Genomic DNA, 20,654 nt, shown 5'->3' with positions numbered 1-20,654 from the left:
GTGGAAGGTTCAGAGATTCCCTGTATGTCCCTGCCCCCACACATGCATAGCCGTCTCCATTATCAGCATCCCTCAGCAGAGTGGGATATTTGTCACAGGTGATGAACCTATGCTGGCACATCACTGTCACCCACCGTTTGTACTTTATATCACGGATTCTTCTTGGTGGTGTACATTTCGTAGTTTTGGACGAATGAAGCGGACATGTGTCTCCCAGTACAGTATGCACACAATCGTTTCACTGCCCTGCCATCTTCTGTGCCTCAGCTGTCCATCTCTCACTGCCCCCAGCCCCAGGAAACTGCTGACCTTTTTACTGTCTCCACAGTTGTACATTTTCCAGAACGTCATGTAATTGGCATCACACAGTAGATAGACTGTTCGGAGTGGCTTCTTCCACCGAGTGACATTTATTTAACTTTCCTAATGTCTTTTTACAGTTTGATAGCTTTTTTTTAAATTCTTTTATTTTATTTTTTTCTGCTGCCTCTCTAATTGCAGAAAGCTCGTTTATTTTTAGCACATTTCATTTTGATATTCGATTATCTGGGGGTACCAGAGTTTCTCCATTCACCTATTGAAGGACATCTTGATTGTTTCCACATTTTGACAGTTACAAATAAAGTTGTGAGAAACATCTGTGTGCAGCTGTTTCTGTGCACGTAAGTTTTTGACTCCTTTAGGTAAATACCAAGCAGTGTGCTTGCTGGCTGGTATGGTAATGGTGTGTTTAATTTTGTAAGAAACCACCAAACTCCCTTCCAGAGTACCGTTTTGCACTCCCACCAGCAATGGACGGAAGTTCCTGTTGCTCACGTCTTTGCCAGCACTGGGTGTTGTCAGTGTTCTGGATTTTGGCCATTCTAATAGGTGTGTAGTGGTATTTCATTATTTTAATGTGCATTTTCCTGATATTGATGTAGAGCATCTTTTCATGTGCTCATTTACCATCCGTGTATCTTTTTTGGTGAGATGTCTGTTCAGGCCTTTTGCCCTTTTTTTTTTTTGAGACTTAGTTTTGCTCTTGTTCCCCAGGCTGGAGTGCAATGGCGCGATCTCGGCTCACTGTAACCTCCGCCTCCCGGGTTCAAGCGATTCTCCTGCCTCAGCCTCCCAAGTAGCTGAGATTATAGGCACCCCTCACCATGCCCAGCTAATTTTTGTATTTTTAGTAGAGATGGGGTTTCACCATGTTGCCCAGGCTGGTCTCAAACTCCTGACCTCAAGTGATTCTCTTGTCTGGACCTCCCAGAGTGTTGGAATGATAGACATGAGCCACTGCCCCCAGCCAAGTCCAGCTTACTGATCTTCTTTTAAGGAATTATATACAGTACCGTTGGTATTATATCCAAAAGTGCTGTAATCTCAGCAAGCTGGGGGCTGAGGTGGGTAGATCCTTGAGGTCAGGAGTTCAAGACCAGCCTGGCCTACATGACGAAACCCCATCCCTACTAAAAATACAAAAATTAGCCGGCATTGTGGCGCATGCATGTAATCCCAGTGACTCAGGAGGCTAAGGAGCAAGAATCACTTGAATCTGGGAGGCGGAGGTTGCAGTGAGCCGAGATCACGACACTGCACCCTAGCCTGGGAAACAGAGCAAGACTCTGTTACTTTCTAGGAGTTTTATAGTCTTGCATTTTGCATTTAGGTTTGTGATCTGTTTTGAGTTAAATTTTTTGAAGGATATAAGGTCTGTGTCTAGATTCATTTTATGCATGTGGATGTCCAAGTGATGTTCCAGTATCAATTCTTGAAAAGACTATATCTGTTCTGTTCTGTTGATCTATTCATTCACTAAAAACATGCTGTTTTGATTATAGTAGCTTTGTAGTAAGTCTTAGAATTGGATAGTGTCAGTCTTTCAACTTGCCTCTTCTCTTTCAATACTGTGTTGGCTATCCTGAGCCTTTTGCCTCTCCAAATAAACTTTAAAATTAGTTTGTTAATAGCTAAAGTGTATGTATGTATGTTTATATGTATGAATGTGTTTTCTTATTTAATTTTAGAGGCAGGGTCTCACTGTCACCCAGGCTGGAGTGTAGTGACTCACTGTAGCTTCAACCTCCTATGTGAGTAGCTGAGACTGCCGGTGTGTGCCACCACGCCTGGCTAATTTTTGTGTTTTTTTGTAGAGATGGGGTCTTGTCATGTTGCCCAGGCTGGTCTTGAACTCCTGGGCTCGAGTGATTTTCTGGCCTCAGCCTCCCAAAGTGCTGGAGTTACAGGCATGAGCCACTGCACCCAACCAAAAATTTATTTTTAACTTAAAATTGACATTCTTAGTACTTTTGTGGTCATTCACAGACACGTGCATAGTGGCATATAATTGGAGTTGCCCAGTGTGCGTGTTCCCAGCTGAGGCTCAGCAAGGCGATGCTCTGCCTTCTTATTCCAGCTTCCATACTGTGGACCAAGCGTCCTTTTCTTGGTCTATTTAATACCACATTTTGGGTGTTTTTTTATTTTTATTTTGCATTTTTGTGCTTTCTCTTGGTGATTTTGCTGTTTAAAATAGTCCCTAAACATAGTGCTGAAAGGCTGTCTTGTGTTCCTCAGTGCAAAAAGGCTGTGATGTGCCTTACAGAGAAAATACATGTGTTAGATAAGCTTCCTTCAGACACAAGTTATAGTGGTGTTGGCCATGAGTTCATTGTTAGTGAATCAGCAATGTATATTCGATAAAGTGTCTTTAAACACCATAAAACAAGATTGTGTGTCTATCAGTTGATGAAAATGTGATGAGAGACTTGTAGGAACCTAACCCTGTATTTCCCCTGGGAGCCAGTGGTTCAGTATTCACTCATTGACTATTTGTGGCTTCTTTTTACAACATAACTAGTACAGATAATGAGAATTGACTATATGTGAAGTAACTTAGTCATCAAGATTTTAAAAGGAAAGAAACCCTACTGTGGATTAAACTATGCCATCTTTTTAATTTTAGTACATAGGCAGGGCGCAGTGGCTCACACCTGTAATCCCAGCACTTTGGGAGGCTGAAGCAAATTGCCTGAGGTCAGGAGTTTGAGAGCAGCCTGATCAACATGGTGAAATTCCATCTCTACTAAAAATACAAAAGTTAGCTGGGCGTGGTGGTGGGCACCTGTAGTCCCAGCTACTCGGGAGGCTGAGGCAGGAGAATCGCTTGAACCTGGGAGGCAGAGGTTGCAGTGAGTGGAGATCGCACCACTGCACTTTATTCTGGTCAGAGTGAGACTGTGTCTCAAAAACAAATAATAACTTCAGTACATAGAACTGTGCAAGAAATAGTCAAATTCCCTTGTGATTAGTTACTTTTTATTTTTGTGACCATTCTGTGTATAAAGTAGTGTTAATTTTTTTTCCATTGAAGAGATTTTATGTTTCTTTATGAAGGAAATAAGACTTTTCTTCATAGTATTGAACATATCTTTGTAAGGGAAGACGTTAATATTATTAGTGCATTTGTTTTATTTCTCTATTGTTGTGTAACAAATCTAGGAGCCTATTTACTTTTATTTATTTTTTATTTTTTGAGACGGACTCTTGCTGTGTCACCCAGGCTGGAGTGCAGTGGCACAGTCTCGGCTCACTGCAACCTCTGTCTCCCAGGTTCAAGCGATTCTCCTGCCTGAGCCTCCTGAGTAGCTGGGATTATAGGTGCCCACCACCACACCTGTCTAATTTTTGTGATTTTTTTTTTTTAGTAGAGACAGGGTTTCACCATGTTGGCCAGGTAGGTCTCGAACTCCTGACCTGAAGTGATCCACCTGCCTCGGCTTCCCGAAGTGTTGGGATTACAGGCATGAGCCACCTCATTGTTACATTGTTATTGTAATAATGTGACAATCCCGGCCCTAGGAGCCTTAAAAAAAATTTTTTTTTTTTTTTTTAAATTAGAGACAGGGTCCCACTCTGTCATCCAGGCTGGAGTGCAGTGGCGTGATCATGGCTCAAGCCTCCTGGGCTCAAGCAGTCTCTCACTTTAGCCTCCCAAGTAGCTAGAATTACAGGCTCATACCACCACGGTCAGATAATTTTTTATTTTTAAAATTTTTGTAGAGATAGGTTCTTGCTATGTTGCCCAGGCTAATCTGGAACTCTTGGTCTCAAGCAGTTCTCCCGCCTTGGCCTCCCAAAGCACTGGGATTACAGGCATGAACCATCGCATTTGGCCCTAGCAACTTCAAACAATACACATTTATCTCATTGTTCCTATGGGTCATACATTCTGGCATAGCTTAGTCGAGTGGTTCTAGTTGAGACACTTTCAAGCATTTGCAGTCAAGTTGTTGGCTAGAGCTACAGTATCTGAAGGATTTACGGGTGGTAGAGATTTGCTTCCGAGATGGCTCACTCGCGGCTCACTCACACTTGGAAGGAAACCCTAGTTCGTAGCCATGTGGACTCTCCATGAAGCTATTTGAGTGTCCTTAAAATGCAGCCGACACTCTAGGGGAAGGAAATTAAACTCCATCTCCTGAAGGGAGTAACGTCAAAGGGTTTGAGGACATACAGTCACGCATGACTTAACAGCAGGGATATATTCTGAGAAATGCATTGTTAGGTGATTTCATCTTAGTGTGTGCTCATGCACACCTAGGCCTGTATGTAATACCTGTGGCTCCTATGCTGTAACCTGAACAGTATGTTACTGTATTGAATACGGAAGGCCGTTTTAACACAATGGTATTTGTGTATCTAAGCATATCAAACACAGAAAAGGTACAGTAAAAATGTGGTGTTACAATCTTACGGGACCACCGTCACATATGCAGTCCATTGTTACCAAAGCATCATATGCAGTGCGTGATTATACTTTAAAACCACCGCAACAGTGATGAGCTCACAGTCCTGTTTTTCCTCCTAGTGGTGAAAGTGCCACAGAAGACACTCCTGATGGATGCTCTTAAAGAAGAATCTGAGATAATCTATGACTTTTGCATGTGCAACCCTCCCTTTTTTGCCAATCAATTAGAAGCCAAGGTAAAATGTCTTCTGCTTTAAAATAATTGAATATAGGCTGGGCACAGTGGCTCATACCTGTGATTCCTGCACTTTGGGAGGCCAAGGTGGGCAGATCATGAAGTCAGGAGTTTGAGACCAGCCTGGCCAACGTGGTGAAACCCCTTCTCTACTAAAGATACAAAAAATTAGCCAAGTGTTGTGGCCCACGCCTGTAATCCCAGCTACTGGGGAGGCTGAGGTAGGAGAACTGCTTGAACCTGGGAGGCGGAGGTTGCAATGAAAACTTTAAAAAATTAACTTACGGCCGGGCACGGTGGCTCAAGCCTGTAATCCCAGCACTTTGAGAGGCCGAGACGGGCAGATCATGAGGTCAGAAGATCGAGACCATCCTGGCTAACATGGTGAAACCCCGTCTTTACTGAAAAAATACCAAAAACTAGCCGGGCGTGGTCTCGGGTGCCTGTAGTCCCATTTACTCGGGAGGCTGAGGCAGGAGAATGGCGTAAACCCAGGAGGTGGAGTTTGCAGTGAGCTGAGATCCAGCCACTGCACTGCAGCCTGAGCGACACAGCGAGACTCTGTCTCAAAAAAAAAAAAAAAAATTAAAATTAACTTACTATTTTTTAAAGAAAACTTTAAAAAATTAACTTACCATTTTTTAAATTAATATATTTGAGATGAGGACTCGCTGTGTTGCTCAAGCTGGTCTTGAACATCTGGACTCAAGCAGTTCCCCTCCCGTCACCTCCCCTAGTAGCTGAGACCATAGGCACATGCTACAGTGCCTGGCTTTTGAAAGCTGTGTCAGTTAGGGTGCTTTTGGTTTGAGGTACTTTCGGCTCTCTGTGTCTATAGGTCTTACACCTGTGGGATCCACATCTGTGGACTCAGCCAACCACGCATTGAAAGCGTTGGGAGGCTTGCATGGTGCCTCACACTTGTAATCCCAGCACTCTGGGAGGCTGAGGTGGACGGATAGCTTGAGCTCAGGAGTTCAAAACCAGCCTGGGCAACGTGGTGAAACCCTGTCTCTACAAAAACTATAGAAAGAATTAGCCAGATGCTGTGGTGATGCTGTGGGTGTAGACCCAGCTACTTGGGAGGCTGAGGTGGGAGGATGGCTTGAGCCCAGGAGGTGCAGGTTGCATTGAGCCAGGATCGTGTCACTGCACTCCAGCCTGGGTAACAGAGCAAGACCCTGTCTCAAAAAAAAATATTTGGGGAAAAAAAGAAAACAATAAAAAAGAATGTAACAATGAAAAATAATACAAAACTACAGTATCACTATTGTTACATAGCATTCACATTGTATTAGGTATTATAATTAATCTAGGAATTATTGAAAGTAGATGAGATGACGTGGGCAGGTGAAATGCAAATCCTGCCCCATATGATACAAGGGACTTGAGCTTCCTTGGATTTTGGTATCTAAGGCAGATCTTCCTCAGATACTGAGGGAGGACTGTACCTAAAATCCCAATTTAGGTTGACTTAACGACAAAGGAAGTGTATTGGCTGACATATTTGAGAAACCCAGCAGTAGATGGGATTTCATAATGATTTGATGAAGGTGTTCACGGTATTAAGAGCGCTGTTTTTCTCTTGGCTGTGACTTGTTCCATGGTTGTTTTTGTTCATAAGCTGGTTTACTTGTGGTACAGCAAGATTTAGAGGGTGGGAGGGTGTGGAGAGAGCTCTTTTCTTCCCTGAACCATTGAACATTTGATTTTCTTCTCATTTGACCAACTTGGGTGATAGTCCACTCCTGGACTGAACTTCTTGGCTTAGGAAGGAAATCAATGATTTTACTGCTACATGGCTTGCTTTTTTTTTTTTTTTTTTTTTTTTGTGACAGAGTCTCACTCTTGTCACCCAGGCCAGAGTGTAGTGGCGCCATGTCGGCTCACTGCAACCTCCTTCTCCCAGGTTCAAGCAATTTTCCTGCCTCAGCCTCCAGAATAGCTGGGATCACAAGCATGTGCCATCATGCCTGGCTAATTTTTGTATTTTTAGTAGAGACGGGGCTTCACCGTATTAGCCAGGCTCGTCTCAAACTCCTGACCTCAAGTGATCTACCCGCCTTGGCCTCCCAAAGTGCTGGGATTACAGGTGTGAGCCACCACACCCGGTCAACACTTCCTATTTGTCCTTTTTGTGGGGGGAGGGGCGGGAGGAATGGAGTGTTGCTCTGTTGCCCAGGCTAGAGTGCAGTGGTGTGACCTCTACCTCCCAGGTTCAAGTGATTCTCATACCTCAGCCTCCTGAGTTGCTGGGACTCCTGGCGGACACCACTGCACTCGGCTAATTTTTTTTGCATTTTTATTAGAGACAGGGTTTTACCATGTTGGCCAGGCTGGTCTCGAAATCCTGACCTCAAGTGATCTGCCTACCTTGGCCTCCCCAAGTGCTAGGATTATAGGCATGAGCCACCATGCCCAGCCTGATCTGTCGGGGGTTTTTTTTGTTTGTTTGTTTTTTTTTTTTTTGAGACAGAGTCTTGCTCTGTCACCCAGGCTGGAGTGCAGTGCCACGATCTCGGCTCACTGCCACCTCTGCCTCCTGGGTTCAAGCGATTCTCCTGCCCTCAGCCTCCCCAGTAGCTGGGACTACAGGCATGAGCCACCACTCCTGGCTAATTTTTTGTATTTTTTTTTTCAGTAGAGACAGAGTTTCACTGTGTTAGCCAGGATGGTCTCGATCTCCTGACCTCGTGATCTGCCCGCCTCAGCCTCCCAAAGTGCTGGGATTACAGGCATAAGCCACCGCGCCCGGCCTGATCTGTCTTTTTGATTATAGCCATCCTAGTGGGTATAAAGTGGTATCTCATTGTGGTTTTGATTAGGATTTCCCGGATAACTGATGATGTTGAGCATCTTTTCACGTGGTTATTGGCCATTTGCATATCTTCTTTGGAGAAATGCTTATTCATATCCTCTGCTCATTTTTAAGTTGGTTTATTTTTCTTTTTATTATTAAGTTGTAAGCATTCTTTATATATCCTAAAAACAATTTCCTTATTAGACAGTGATTCGCAAACATTCCCTTCCTGTGGGTTGTCTTCTGGCTTTCATTTTTTTTTTTTTTTTTTTTTTGAGACCGAGTCTCACTCTGTTGCCCAGACTGGAGTGCAGTGGCCAGATCTCAGCTCACTGCAAGCTCCGCCTACCGGGTTTACGCCATTCTCCTGCCTCAGCCTCCTGAATAGCTGGGACTACAGGCGCCTGCCACCTCACCCAGCTAGTTTTTTTGTATTTTTTAGTAGAGATGGGGTTTCACCGTGTTAGCCAGGATGTTCTTGCTCTCCTGACCTCGTGATCCGCCTGTCTTGGCCTCCCAAAGTGCTGGGATTATAGGCTTGAGCCACCGCGCCCGGCCAATCTTCTCACTTTCTTGATGGTGCCCTTTGCAGCTCAGAAGTTTTTAATTCGGATGAAGTCCAATTTATTTGTTCTCTTTTGTTGCTTACGCTTTTGTTGTTATGTTTCAGAAACCATTGCCTATTCCAAGGTCATCAAAATTTACTCATGTTTTTTTCTAAAGAGTTTTATAGTTTTATTGTTTCCTTTTAGGTCTTTGATGAATTTTGAGTTAACTTTTCATATGGTATGAGGTAAGGGTGGATTAAATATTTAAATGTGAAAAGCAAAACCATGAAAATGCTAGGAAAAAACATAAGTAAATATTTATCTAATCTTCGGGTAGATTTTCTGTACATGAAAAAGAAAGCATAAAGAAAAAGTGACAGATTGGGCTATATAAAAAGGTAAACAATTTTTATGTTTAATCACAAAAATGGAAAGTAAAAGACCTGGGAATAAATAGTTGCATGAAGTAGCTGTTTAAAATAAAATATTTTAGGCCAGGCATGGTGGCTCACACCTGTAATCCCAGCACTTTGGGAGGCCAAGGCGGACGGATCATGAGGTCAGGAGATTGAGACTATCCTGGCTTATGCGGTGAAACCCCGTCTCTACTAAAAATGCAAAAAATTAGCCGGGCGCGGTGGTGGGCGCCTGTAGTCCCAGCTGCTCGGGAGGCTGAGGCAGGAGAATGGCTGAACCCAGGAGGCGGAGCTTGCAGTGAGCTGAGATCCGGCCACTGTACTCCAGCCTGGGTGAAAGAGGGAGACTCTGTCTCAAAAAATAAATAAATAAAATATTTTATTGGCTATGTGATTTTAAAATCCAAATCTAGCATACTATTTGGAAAGTAAAATTGCATCTAAACATCCTAACTTCGAGACAGATTACATTCAGACTCGGTTCTTGCGTGTACAGATTTTTCAGCAGTGTTTTTTTGTCGTCGTTGTTCAGGGAGTAAACTCACGAAATCCTCGAAGACCTCCACCTAGTTCTGTTAACACAGGAGGCATCACAGAGATCATGGCAGAAGGAGGTGAATTAGAGTTTGTTAAAAGGATCATCCATGACAGTCTACAACTTAAAAAAAGATTAAGGTAAGTCTGTTTTTACAACATAGAGTCCATTTTTACAACATAAGGATATTTACTCCCTATGTAGTTCTCTTCTTTGTGGTGGGGGGATGGAGTCTTGCTCTTGTTGCCCAGGCTGGAGTGCAGTGGTGCAATCTCAGCTCACTGCAACCTCTGCCTCCGGGATTCAAGCTTTTCTTGTGCCTCAGCCTCCAAGTAGCTGGGATTACAGGCACCCGCCACCTGTAATTTTTGTATTTCTAGTAGAGATGGGGTTTTCACCATGTTAGCCAGGCTGGTCTGGAACTCCTAGCCTCAGGTGATCTGCCTGCCTCGACCTCCCAAAGTGCTGGGATTATAGGCATGAGCCACCATGCCCAGCCTCCCCTATGTCGTTCTAAAACAAACTATGTCGCCCAGAGGAAAAGTAATCCTAGTGGTCAGAAGAACAAGCAGATAAAGATTGCAGGCTGGGCGCGGTGGCTCACGCCTATAATCCCAGCACTTTGGGAGGCCGAGGCGGGTGGATCAGAAGGTTAGGAGTTCAAGACCAGCCTGGCCAATATGGTGAAACCCCATCTCTACTAAAAATATAAAAATGAGTCAGGCGTGGTGGCAGGTGCCTGTTGTCCCAGCTATTTGGGAGGCTGAGGCAGGAGAATCCCTTGAACCTGGGAGGCAGAGGTTGTGGTGAGCCGAGATTGCACCACTGCTCTCCAGCCTGGGCGAGAGCGTGAGATTCCTTCTCCAAAAATAAAAATAAAGATTGCAAAGGTAGTGGCTCCTACAATCTGTGAAGACCCTGTTTCTGAGGATGTTTCATGCCTTTAATTGATTAGTGTTTATTGTAATCATGTGTATTACATAGATAGGAAAGAGGAAAATACCTTATGATTGTATTGCTCCCATTAGGATGGTCCTGTGGTGGAACAAAACTGATTCAAATACGGGTTTTGATTAGAAAACAGATGGGTTCAGTTCTGTCCCATGAACCAAAATAAACGTGTTGCCCAGTCCTTTCAGCAACTTAGGTTCTCGGAATCAGTCTCCCAAACAGTGACAGATGTGGGGACACTGAGCTGTCAAGAATTTAATGAAGGGAAACTGAGATCACTCACCAGTTGCAGAGGAGGGTTAAGGCCCTTCCTTTTGAAAGCTAATTATTTTGGACAGTACACCTGTCATTAAGCAACATAAGGTACTCAAAAAGAGCTATTTGTCTCGCTTGACTTCTCACCCTGCCACATGTTGTTGAAATGATGGATAATGTGGTAGTTCAAAAACTAAAAGAGCTTTCAACCCTAGGATTTAGCTTCGGGACATAGGGAAGATTTTATTTATTATTATTATTATTGTGTTAAATGCACGTAACATAAAATTTACCATCTGTATTAGTCCATTCTCACACTGCTATAAAGAAATACCTGAGACTGAGTAATTTGTAAAGAAAAGAGGTTTAATTGGTTCATGGTTCCACAGGCTATAGAGACAGCATCGCTGGGGAAGCCTCAGGAAACATACAATCATGGCAGAAGGTGAAGGGGAAGCAGGTACATCATTACATGGCCAGAGGAGGAAGAGGAGGAGAGATGGGGGTGGCATGGTGCTACACACTTAAACAACCAGATCTAGTGAGATCTCACTATCACCAGAACAGCAAGGGGAAATCTGCCCTCAGGATCCGGTCACCTCCCAGCAGGCCCCTCGCCAACACTAGAGATGACAGTTTGATATGACATTTGGACGGGGACAGAAATCCAAACCGTATTGCCATCTAAAATTTTAGAGTATAGTTTAGTAATGGTAAGTACGTTCCCGTTGTTGTGCAGGCAGTCTCCAGAACTCTTCATTTTGTGTAACTGTGACTCTGTGCTGCTTAAATAACTCCTCATTTTCTCCTTCCTGGAGCCCCCTGGCAGCCATCATTCTGCTTTCTGCCTCTACGAACTTGACTACTCTAGGTACCTTGTACAAATGGGATCATACGGTATTTGTCCTTTTATGACTGGCTTTTTCCACTTGTCATGTTTTCAAGGTTCATCCATGATGCAGCGTATTTCTGAATTTTCTTCCTTTTTAAGGCTGATAATGTTAAAATTCCATTGTCCATGTGTACCACGTTTTGTTTCTCCATTCATCTGCTGATGGAGAATACTTAGTTGCTTCTATCCTTTGGCTATTGTGAATAATGCTATATGAATGTGGGTATATAAATATCTCCTGGAGACCCTGCTTTCAATTCTTTGGATGTAGAATTGGATTCCTAGAAGTGGAATTCCTGGATAGGGAAGATTTTTTTTTCCTATATGGTATTGTCCTCTTTTCTGTCTATGTAGTATAGATGATTATAGGAAACAAAATCACTTAAAGACATGAGAAGGCTAGGCACGGTGGCTCACGCCTGTAATCCCAGCACTCTGGGAGACCTAAGCGGGTGGATCACCTGAGGTCAGGAGTTGGAGACCAGCCAACATGGTGAAACCTGTCTCTAGTAACAAATACAAAAAATTAGCCGGGCCTGGTGGCAGGCACCTGTAATTCCAGCTACTCGGGAGGCTGAGGCAGGAAAACTGCTTGAACCTGGGAGGCAGAGGTTGCAGTGAACCAAGATTGCGCCACCGCACTCCAGCCTGGGTGACAGAGTGAGACTCCATCTGAAAAAAAAAAAAAAAAAGACAGGAGAACATCCTCAGAAATGAAAATATCCTCAGAAACAGGGTCTTTGCAGACTATAGGAGCTACTACCTTTTCAATCTTTGTTTATTCTTATTCTATAAATCTTTCCTATCTCCCAAAGGTAGAAAGCTGCTTATTTTATTAAAGACTAATTTCAAAATCATCAAATATCTTGATTTTTTTTTTTTTTTTCTTCGAGACAGAGTCTTACTCTGTCACCCAGGCTGGAGTGCAGTAGGGTGATCTTGGCTCACTGCAACCTCTCTCTGCTTCCCAGGTTCAAATGATTCTCATGCCTCAGCTTCCTGAGTAGCTGGGGCTACAGGCATGTGCCACCACACCTGGCTAAGTTTTTGTACTTTTTTAGTAGAGTTGGGATTTCACCGTGTTGGCCAGGCCGGTCTTGACTTCAAGTGATTCTCCTGTCTCGGCGTCCCAATGTGCTGGGATTACAGATGTGAGCCACTGCACCCAGTCTAGATCGACTTATTTATACACATTAGACTATCTTGAAGAAGAAAGAGACTAAAATTATACTGAGCATTGAGAAAAGTCTGAGAAAGTAAAATAAACTTAAAGAAGGTAAGAGCATTGAAATTCACAGAAAAGAGGTAACCGAGCCACGTGACCATTTCATTATGGCTTTTTTAAAAAATTGAGACTGAGTTTCACTCTTGTTGCCCAGGCTAGAGCGCAGTGGTGTGATCTCAGCTCACTGCAACTTCCGCCTCCCAGGTTCAAGCAATTCTCCTGCCTCAGCCTGCCGAGTAGCTGGGATTACAGGCATGCACCACCACGCCCGGCTAATTTTTGTATTTTTAGTAGAGATGGGGTTTCTCCGTGTTGGTCAGGCTGGTCTCGAACTCCCGACCTCAGGTGATCCACCTGCCTCAGTCTCCCAAAGTGCTGGGATGACAGGCGTGAGCCACCGTGCTCAGCCCTCATTATGGCTTTTGAGGGAACTGGAGCCAGCCAGGAAAATGGGGAACTGTAGGTGGCTCTTCTAGGCTACAATAATATTGGAGTTGTTCTCAGGAGGCTTTTAGACAATAAGTTTCTGTTATTTCCAAAATCCCATTTGAACTGCAAAAATATGGTTGAACAGAACACCATTTTAAGGGGTGGAAATGGACTCAGTATGTTCCTAGTCTGCTTATCCCTGGCGCTGTGGCAGCCTGCGAATTGAATCAAGGGTGTAAATTTGCTAGGAAGGATAAAATGCAAGAGCCCGTCACAGCTCTGGAGAGCTGGCCATCTTGTGCTTGATATCATATATGGGAAATAAACCCTGTTAGGATTTATTTAAAACGAGGTGCAACTGTCTTCTCTGTGAGGACTCAGACAGTTTGAAAGTTTAGATGAAAGAAAGGAAGAAATGAAGTTATTTTTATTGAAAAGAAAATAGAAGAGTGTTTTGTGAAAGGGTATTGCTTGCAAATATTGTTTTCAATCACATCCTACCATGATTACCCAGTTCGTGTCCCCATGCATATGTATATATATCTATGGATGGTTTTTGAGATAGAGTTTTGCTCTTGTTGCCCAGGCTGGAGTGCAATGGTGCGATCTCTGTTCACTGCAACCTCCGCCTCCTGTATTCAAGCGATTCTCCTGCCTCAGCCTCCAGAGTAGCTGGGATTACAGGCGTGCACCACCACACCCAGCTAATTTTGTATTTTTAGTAGAGACAGGATTTCTCCATGTTGGTCAGGCTGGTCTTGAACTCCTGACCTCAGGTGATCCACCTGCCTTGGCCTCCCAAAGTGCTGGCATTAAAGGCGTGAGCCACTGCGCCCGGCCCCCATGCATATTTTTATAGTTGACATCATAATGTTTATACAACTGTGTGACTCACATTTCGGAATGCTGTGAAAATTGTGTATTTTGAAGCTCTAAAAAATAAGAGATTATAAACAAGTACCTTAACCCTACCATCTGTTTCTTATGCCTCTAGAATGTTTTTTTCTTTGTCCCTGAAGAAATACAGGAACTAAGCAGAATTTGCAGCATTATGGGGTGAAATAAGTTAAATGTGTTGGACTGACCTCAGGATGGCGTTTATGACGCCTCGTCTCCCCTGGGAGGTTCATGTCTTACCTCTGTCATGCTCAGCAGCAGTTACAGTTTTGTTTTCTATCTTAAGGAATTTTGCAGCTGGAAAGACCTTGAGAGGTAAAGTTATCCAGCCTCTTGGTTTACAGACTTGAAACTTTGAGCTCAGATACCCTCGTTCTAGTCCAGTGGTCTTTCCGCCGCCCCCACAGTCTCTGCAGCTCTAAGCTACAGTTGGACTCTGAAGAGCCTTTCCATCGTTGATGAAGATTTACAAGTGCTTGTCACCCTTACTGTGGCTTTCTGTGCCTGTGGCTTGAGCTTTACTTAACAGCTTTTTCTTCTCTGAAGCGACTCACCCAGGCCGGGCACAGTGGCTCACGCCTGTAATCCCAACACTTTGGGAGGCTAGGTTGGTGGATCACTTGAGCCCAGGAGTTCAAGACCAGCCCGGGCCACGTGATGAGACCTCTTCTCTACAAATAATACAAAAATTAGCTGGGTGTGGTGGCACATGCCCGTCTTCCCAGTTACTCGGGAGGCTGAGGTAGGAGGATTGCTTGAGCCCAGGAGGTCGAGACTGCAGTAAGCCAAGATTGCACCACTGCACCCCAGCTTGAGTGACAGAGTGAGACCCTATCTCAAAAAAGAAAAAAAAAAAAGGGACTCACCCATCTGACCTTCTAGATAAATTACCAGACTTGATCAAACTCCTCATGGTCTGAATTGTGTGTGTGTGTGTGACGGAGTCTTGCTCTGTCACCCAGACTGCAGTGAGGTGGAATGATCTTGTCTCACTGCAACCTCTGCCTCCCAAGTTCAAGTGATTCTCCCACGTCAGCCTCCTGAGTTGCTGGGATTTCAAGTGTGTGCCCCCACACTCAGCTAATTTTTGTATTTTTAGTAGAGACGCAATTTTACCATGTTGCCCAGGCTGATCTCAAACTCTTGAGCTCAAATGATCCACCCGCCTTGGCCTCACAGAGTGCTGGGATTACAAGTGTGAGTCACCACACCTGGCCCTGAATTTTTTTTTTTTTTAATTTCTTCTCCACACCATGATTTTGTATGTTTTGGATTCTCTCTTGTCATTGGTTACCAGTTCTATAACTGATGCCCTTTATGGCAATGATTTTAGGATTTTCTTAGGATCCAGAGATATGTATTCCACAGAGCACCAGCGTGTCCCCTGCCAGATGACAGATACTGCTTGGATTTGGATATAACCCACATATTTGGGGGTGGGTAATAAATTTAATAATCTGGGCCTAGGCTGGGCACAGTGGCCCATACCTGTAATCCCAGCACTTTGGGAGGCTGAGGCAGGAGGATCACTTGAGATCAGGAGATTGAGACCAGCCTGGGCAACATAGCAAGACCCCATCTCCACAAAACATTAAAAAATTAGCTGGGTATGCTTGCACATGCCTGTGGTCCTAGCTACCCAGGAGGCCAAGGTGGAAGAAATGCTTGAGCCTGGGAGGTTGAGGCTGCCATGAGCTGGGTTTATTCCACTGCACTGCAGCCTGAGTGACAGAGCAAGGGCCCGTCTCAAAAAATAATAATAATTTGGGCCTTTTGAATGTGATTTTTTGGTTTGAAATTTTGATTTTTCAGTGGTAAAATGGAATGATAGTAGCTATCTCATAGAGTGGTTATAGAATTAAATGAATACATATTTGACATAATAATAATAGTGGATATTAAATAGGGTGATTTTTAAACTCTTTTTTTTTTTTGAGACAGAGTCTTGCTCTCTCACCCAGACTGGAGTGCAGTGGCATGATCTTAGCTCACTGCAACTTCCGCCTCCTAGGTTTAAATAATTCTTCTGCCTCAGCCTCCCAAGTAGCTGGGATTAAAGGCACACGCCACTACACCTGACTAATTTTTGTATTTTTAATAGAGATGGGGTTTCAGTGTGTTGGCCAGGCTGGTCTCAAACTCCTGACATCAGGTTATCCACCCACCTTGGCCTCCCAAAGTGCTGGGATTACAGGTCTACTGTGCCCGGCCGATTTTTAACTCTTGACTATTCTAGGAGACTGCAACATGTAGTGTAAATGTTAGATAATGACATTATTATTTTTATAATTTTGTTATCTCTTAAACAATACAGCCACACTTACAGGAAATTAGAAAATGGAGAAAGCTGCTTTGGCATTAAAAAAAAAAAAAAAAGCCTTACCAAAAATTAGCCAGGCGTGGTGGCGGGTACCTGTAGTCCCAGGTACTCGGGAAGCTGAGGCAGGAGAATGGCATGAACCCGGGAGGCGGAGCTTGCAGTGAGCCAAGATTGTGCCACTGCACTCCAGCCTGGGCAACTGAGACTCCATCTTGGGGAAAAAAAAAAAAAAGATGCTCACGCCTGTAATCACAGCACTTTAGGAGGCTGAGGTGGGTGGATTGCCTGAGATCAGGAGTTCAAGACCAACCCGACCAACACGGTGAAACCCTGTAATGCTGTCTCTACTAAAAATACAAAAATTAACTGGATATGATGGCATGTGCCTATAATCCCAGCTTACATGGGAGACTGAGGCAGGGGAATCACTTACGTGGGAGACAGAAGGTTGCAGTGAGCTGAGATTGCGCCACTGTACTCCAGCCTAGGCAACAGAGCAAAACTGTGTCTTAAAAATAAATAAATAAATAAAAAATAAATAGCTTGACAGTCCGGGTGTGGTAACTCATGCTTGTAATCCCAGCACTTTGCAAGGCTGAGGCTGGTAGATGGCTTTAGGCCAGGAGTTCAAGACCAGCCTGGGCAACACAGCAAGACCCTGTCTCATCAGCCTGGTGTGGTGGCATGTTCCTGTAGTCCCAGCTACTCGTGAGGCTGAGTCCTGAGGATCACTTAAGTCCAGGAGGTCAAGGCGGCAGTGAGCTATGATTGTACCACTGCATTCCAACCGGGGCAACAGAGCGAGACCCTGTCTCAGTCAGTCAGTCAGTAGTTAGTGAGCTTAACAGCAGTCCATAATTAATTCTTTATTATTGGGCATTCAGAGTTTTTCTTGTTTTCACTGTTACAAAGAACATACGACTTCTTGTTTCTTACTGAACTGCCATCTGTTGAGGCTGTTATGAATGGCTGCCTTTGATCTCTGCTTTCATCTTTGATTGGGACCCAAAGTAGGGTTGTCATTCAATAAAGGTGTTTTGGGTTATCATTACAGAGAATTGTGCCCCTCAATTTCCTACACAGATACCAGAGATAGAGAAGTATTGGGGGACAGATGGTGTACCAGCTTGTTCTCCAGGTAGTGCAGCATTTTTGCAATTAAAACATGAAGGAACACTTCCCAGTTGTGAGCTCCACAGGGGGTAGATGCTGCTATTTTGATTTTTGCTTCATAAGAAGATAGGAAAAAGAAGGATAAGCAGCCTGAAAGATAAGGGACTACTTTGTTTTATTTTAATTAATTATTTATTTTTGAGACAGGGTCTTGCTCTGTCACCTAGACTAGAGTACAGTGGCATGATCACGGCTCACTGCAGTCTTCACCTCCTGAGCTCAAGCAATCCTCCTGCCTCAGCCTCCTGAGTAGCTAGGACCACATGTGCACAACACCATGCCTGGCCAATTTTTGTGCTTTTTGTAGAGATGGGGTTTTGCCACATTGCCCAGGCTGGCCTTGAACTCCTGGACTCAAGCGATTCCACCCCAGCTTGACTTCCTAGAGTTTTGGGGTTACAGGCATGAGCCATTGCACCTGGCCTTACTTTATTTTCTTTAATGAATTACGTTATATGCATTTCATCATTTAAACTCAGGAATCATGCTTAGTTTAATCCATTTCAGAATTGGTATGGCAGCCTTGTTGATTGGTGTCTGCTCTCAGGTCTCAGGGAGAAAAGATTGGATCCAGCGGCTTGCGCCACGATAAGCTGGCTGTGTCAGCTTACATGGCATTTCCAACTATGCGACTTAGTCACTGCTTGGTTCTGCTTTTGCTGATTAAAGAAGAGAATTCTTAAAATCAACAAGCATGTATTTTGAGTTCATCTAGCAGTCTAAAAAGGAATAACAGGCTGGGCGCGGTGGCTCATGACTGTAATCCCAACACTGTGGGAGGCTGAGGTGGGTGGATCACCTAAGGTCGGGAGTTCAAGACCAGCCTGGCCATCATGTTGAAATCCCGCCTCTACTAAAAATATAAAAAGTAGCTGGGTGGGCCAGGCACGGTGGCTCGTGGCTGTAATCCCAGCACTTTGGGAGGCTGAGGCGGGCGGATCACCTGAGGTCAGGAGTTCAAGACCAGCCTGGCCAATAGGGTGAAACCCCCGTCTCTATACAAATAGAAAAAGTAGCTAGATATGGTGGTGCATACCTATAATCCCAGCTATTTGGGAGGCTTAGGCAGGAGAATCACTTGAACCTGGGAAGTGGAGGTTGCAGTGTGCCAAGATAGCGCCACTGCACTCCAGCCTGGGCAACAGAGTGAGACTCCGTCTCAAAAAAAAAAAAAAAAAGAAGTACCTGGGCATAGTGGCACATGCCTGTAATCCCAGCTGCTTGGGAGGCTGAGGCAGGAGGATCGCTTGAAACTGGGAGGCAGAGGTTGCAGTGAACTGAGATTGCGCCACTGCACTTCAGCCTGAGCAACAGAGCGAGACTCCATCTCAAAAATAATAAATAAATAGGATAACAAATTAAAAACCTTGGTTCCACTTGCTTGTTATAATGTAGTCTTTTGGCCAGGCATGGGGGTTCATGCCTGTAATCCCAGCACTTTGGGAGGCCAAGGTGAGCAGATCACCAGGGGTCAGGAGTTCAAGACCAGCCTGACCAACATGGTGAAACCCCATCTCTACTAAAATACAAAAATTAGCTGGGCATGATGGCGGGTGCCTGTAATCCCAGCTACTCGGTTTGCTGAGATGCGGAGAATAGCTTGAACACAGGAGACAGTGGTTGCAGTGAGCGATCATGCCACGGCACTCCACCCTGGGTGGCGGAGCAAGACTCCATCTCAAAAAAAAAAAAAAAAAAAAAAAAAGTAGTCTTTCTTGTCCATGTCAAAAAGTGAATAATTAAAATCACTGATTAATAAGAGCATAGGATAAAAGTTTATTTTTAGTTATATAGATTGGAAGTTTATGATAGTTTAAATAGTAAATTTTGAGATCAGGTGGACATTAGGGCTGCTCTGTTGAATGTCTGGGGGCATTTGTTCTAGTAATTTATTATAGGCAGCAAGGTGTTGGATTTTACTATTTAGAGAACTTTTTAGGTAAGGTTCATAATTGCTTATATCCCAAACCTCTGCTTTCCTGTTTTTCTATATTATACTTCACTTTAGTTTTTAATGAGTTTCTGAATAACCGTTCCCCACTGAGGGGAAAAAAAGTTTTTTGGAGAAATGGTAAATTCCAGTTCTGAGTTAGGGTAAGTACACGATGAGCCTGGAATATCTTCTAGTACCAGAAAGTAATGACGTACTCAAAAAATAACATGTCAGAAGAACCTAGAGTGAGCTCAGGGCAAAGCTGGGACAACCTGAGTTTCAAGATGAATAATGACAATAATGACTTATAACCCACTGAATAAGATAAATGAAATACATATGGGGGATAGTGTGAATGCCGACGAATAAATATAGAAAGAAGAATAAACTTAGATTATTACATTACTAATTTCATACTTTTAAAATTAATTAGATTTTTCATTTATGTTATTTAATGTATGAGGTTGAAATACCAGATTGCCAGTCTTCAATAGTTTTGGACCTGTAAAACAGTTTTTGACGTATAAAAATGGCAGTTTCAGGCCAGGCGCGGTGGCTCAAGCCTGTAATCCCAGCACTTTGGGAGGCCGAGACCGGCGGATCATGAGGTCAGGAGATCGAGACCATCCTGGCTAACATGGTGAAACCCCGTCTCTACTAAAAAATACAAAAAACTAGCCGGGCGAGGTGGCGGGCGCCTGTAGTCCCAGCTACTCAGGAGGCTGAGGCAGGAGAATGGCGTAAACCCGGGAGGCGGAGCTTGCAGTGAGCTGAGATCCGGCCACTGCACTCCAGCCTGGGCGACAGAGCGAAACTCCGTCTCAAAAAAAAAAGGAAAAGAAAATGTCAGTTTCATACAGTTTTAACCTAATTTGTGATTTTAGAGGCTCATAAATTTTGCAACAATCATAGTAATAATTGATTCGTGAAACAATTGGCAAGGGGAAATTTGAAAAGGAACAGGATAATTACCTAGTTTCAAAGAACCACCCCCCCCCCCTTTTAGGTTACTTAAAATTACAAAGAGAAACGTAGGAGTTTACAGAGTAAACAGAGTTTGCTGTGTGCTCATCTCCTGACGTGATGCACCTGGAAGGACAAGCAGCACCTCCATGCTCTTCATGCCAAAAATGTGTAATCTGAATCTAACGACGTGGAAACTTCAGACACACCGAATTGAGGGATTTTGTAAAAACAGCTCCTCAAAAACATCAAGGTCATGAGAGTAAAAGAAGACTGAGGAACTATTCCAGATTGAAGGAGGCTAAACAAGTACACGGAATTTACAATCCTAATGGGCCTTGCATCAGGGA

General features: G+C 43.9%; 1 protein-coding gene across 1 annotated transcript in view; it reads left to right on the top strand.

Moving 5' to 3' along the window:
- Positions 1–20,654, top strand: part of METTL16 (methyltransferase like 16) — an 82,533-nt gene that overhangs the window by 32,271 nt on the left and 29,608 nt on the right. Inside the window, exons 5-6 of the mRNA XM_026449606.1 lie at positions 4,853–4,968; positions 9,264–9,406. Of these exons, the coding sequence (XP_026305391.1) occupies positions 4,853–4,968; positions 9,264–9,406 (259 nt within the window). The remainder of the gene's footprint in view (positions 1–4,852; positions 4,969–9,263; positions 9,407–20,654) is intronic.

Source organism: Piliocolobus tephrosceles, chromosome 16 (genome assembly GCF_002776525.5).
Source record: "Piliocolobus tephrosceles isolate RC106 chromosome 16, ASM277652v3, whole genome shotgun sequence".
Lineage (NCBI taxonomy): Eukaryota > Metazoa > Chordata > Mammalia > Primates > Cercopithecidae > Piliocolobus > Piliocolobus tephrosceles.
The sequence above is the reverse complement of the archived record's forward strand: the minus strand, read 5'-3'. Positions and strand labels throughout refer to the sequence as shown.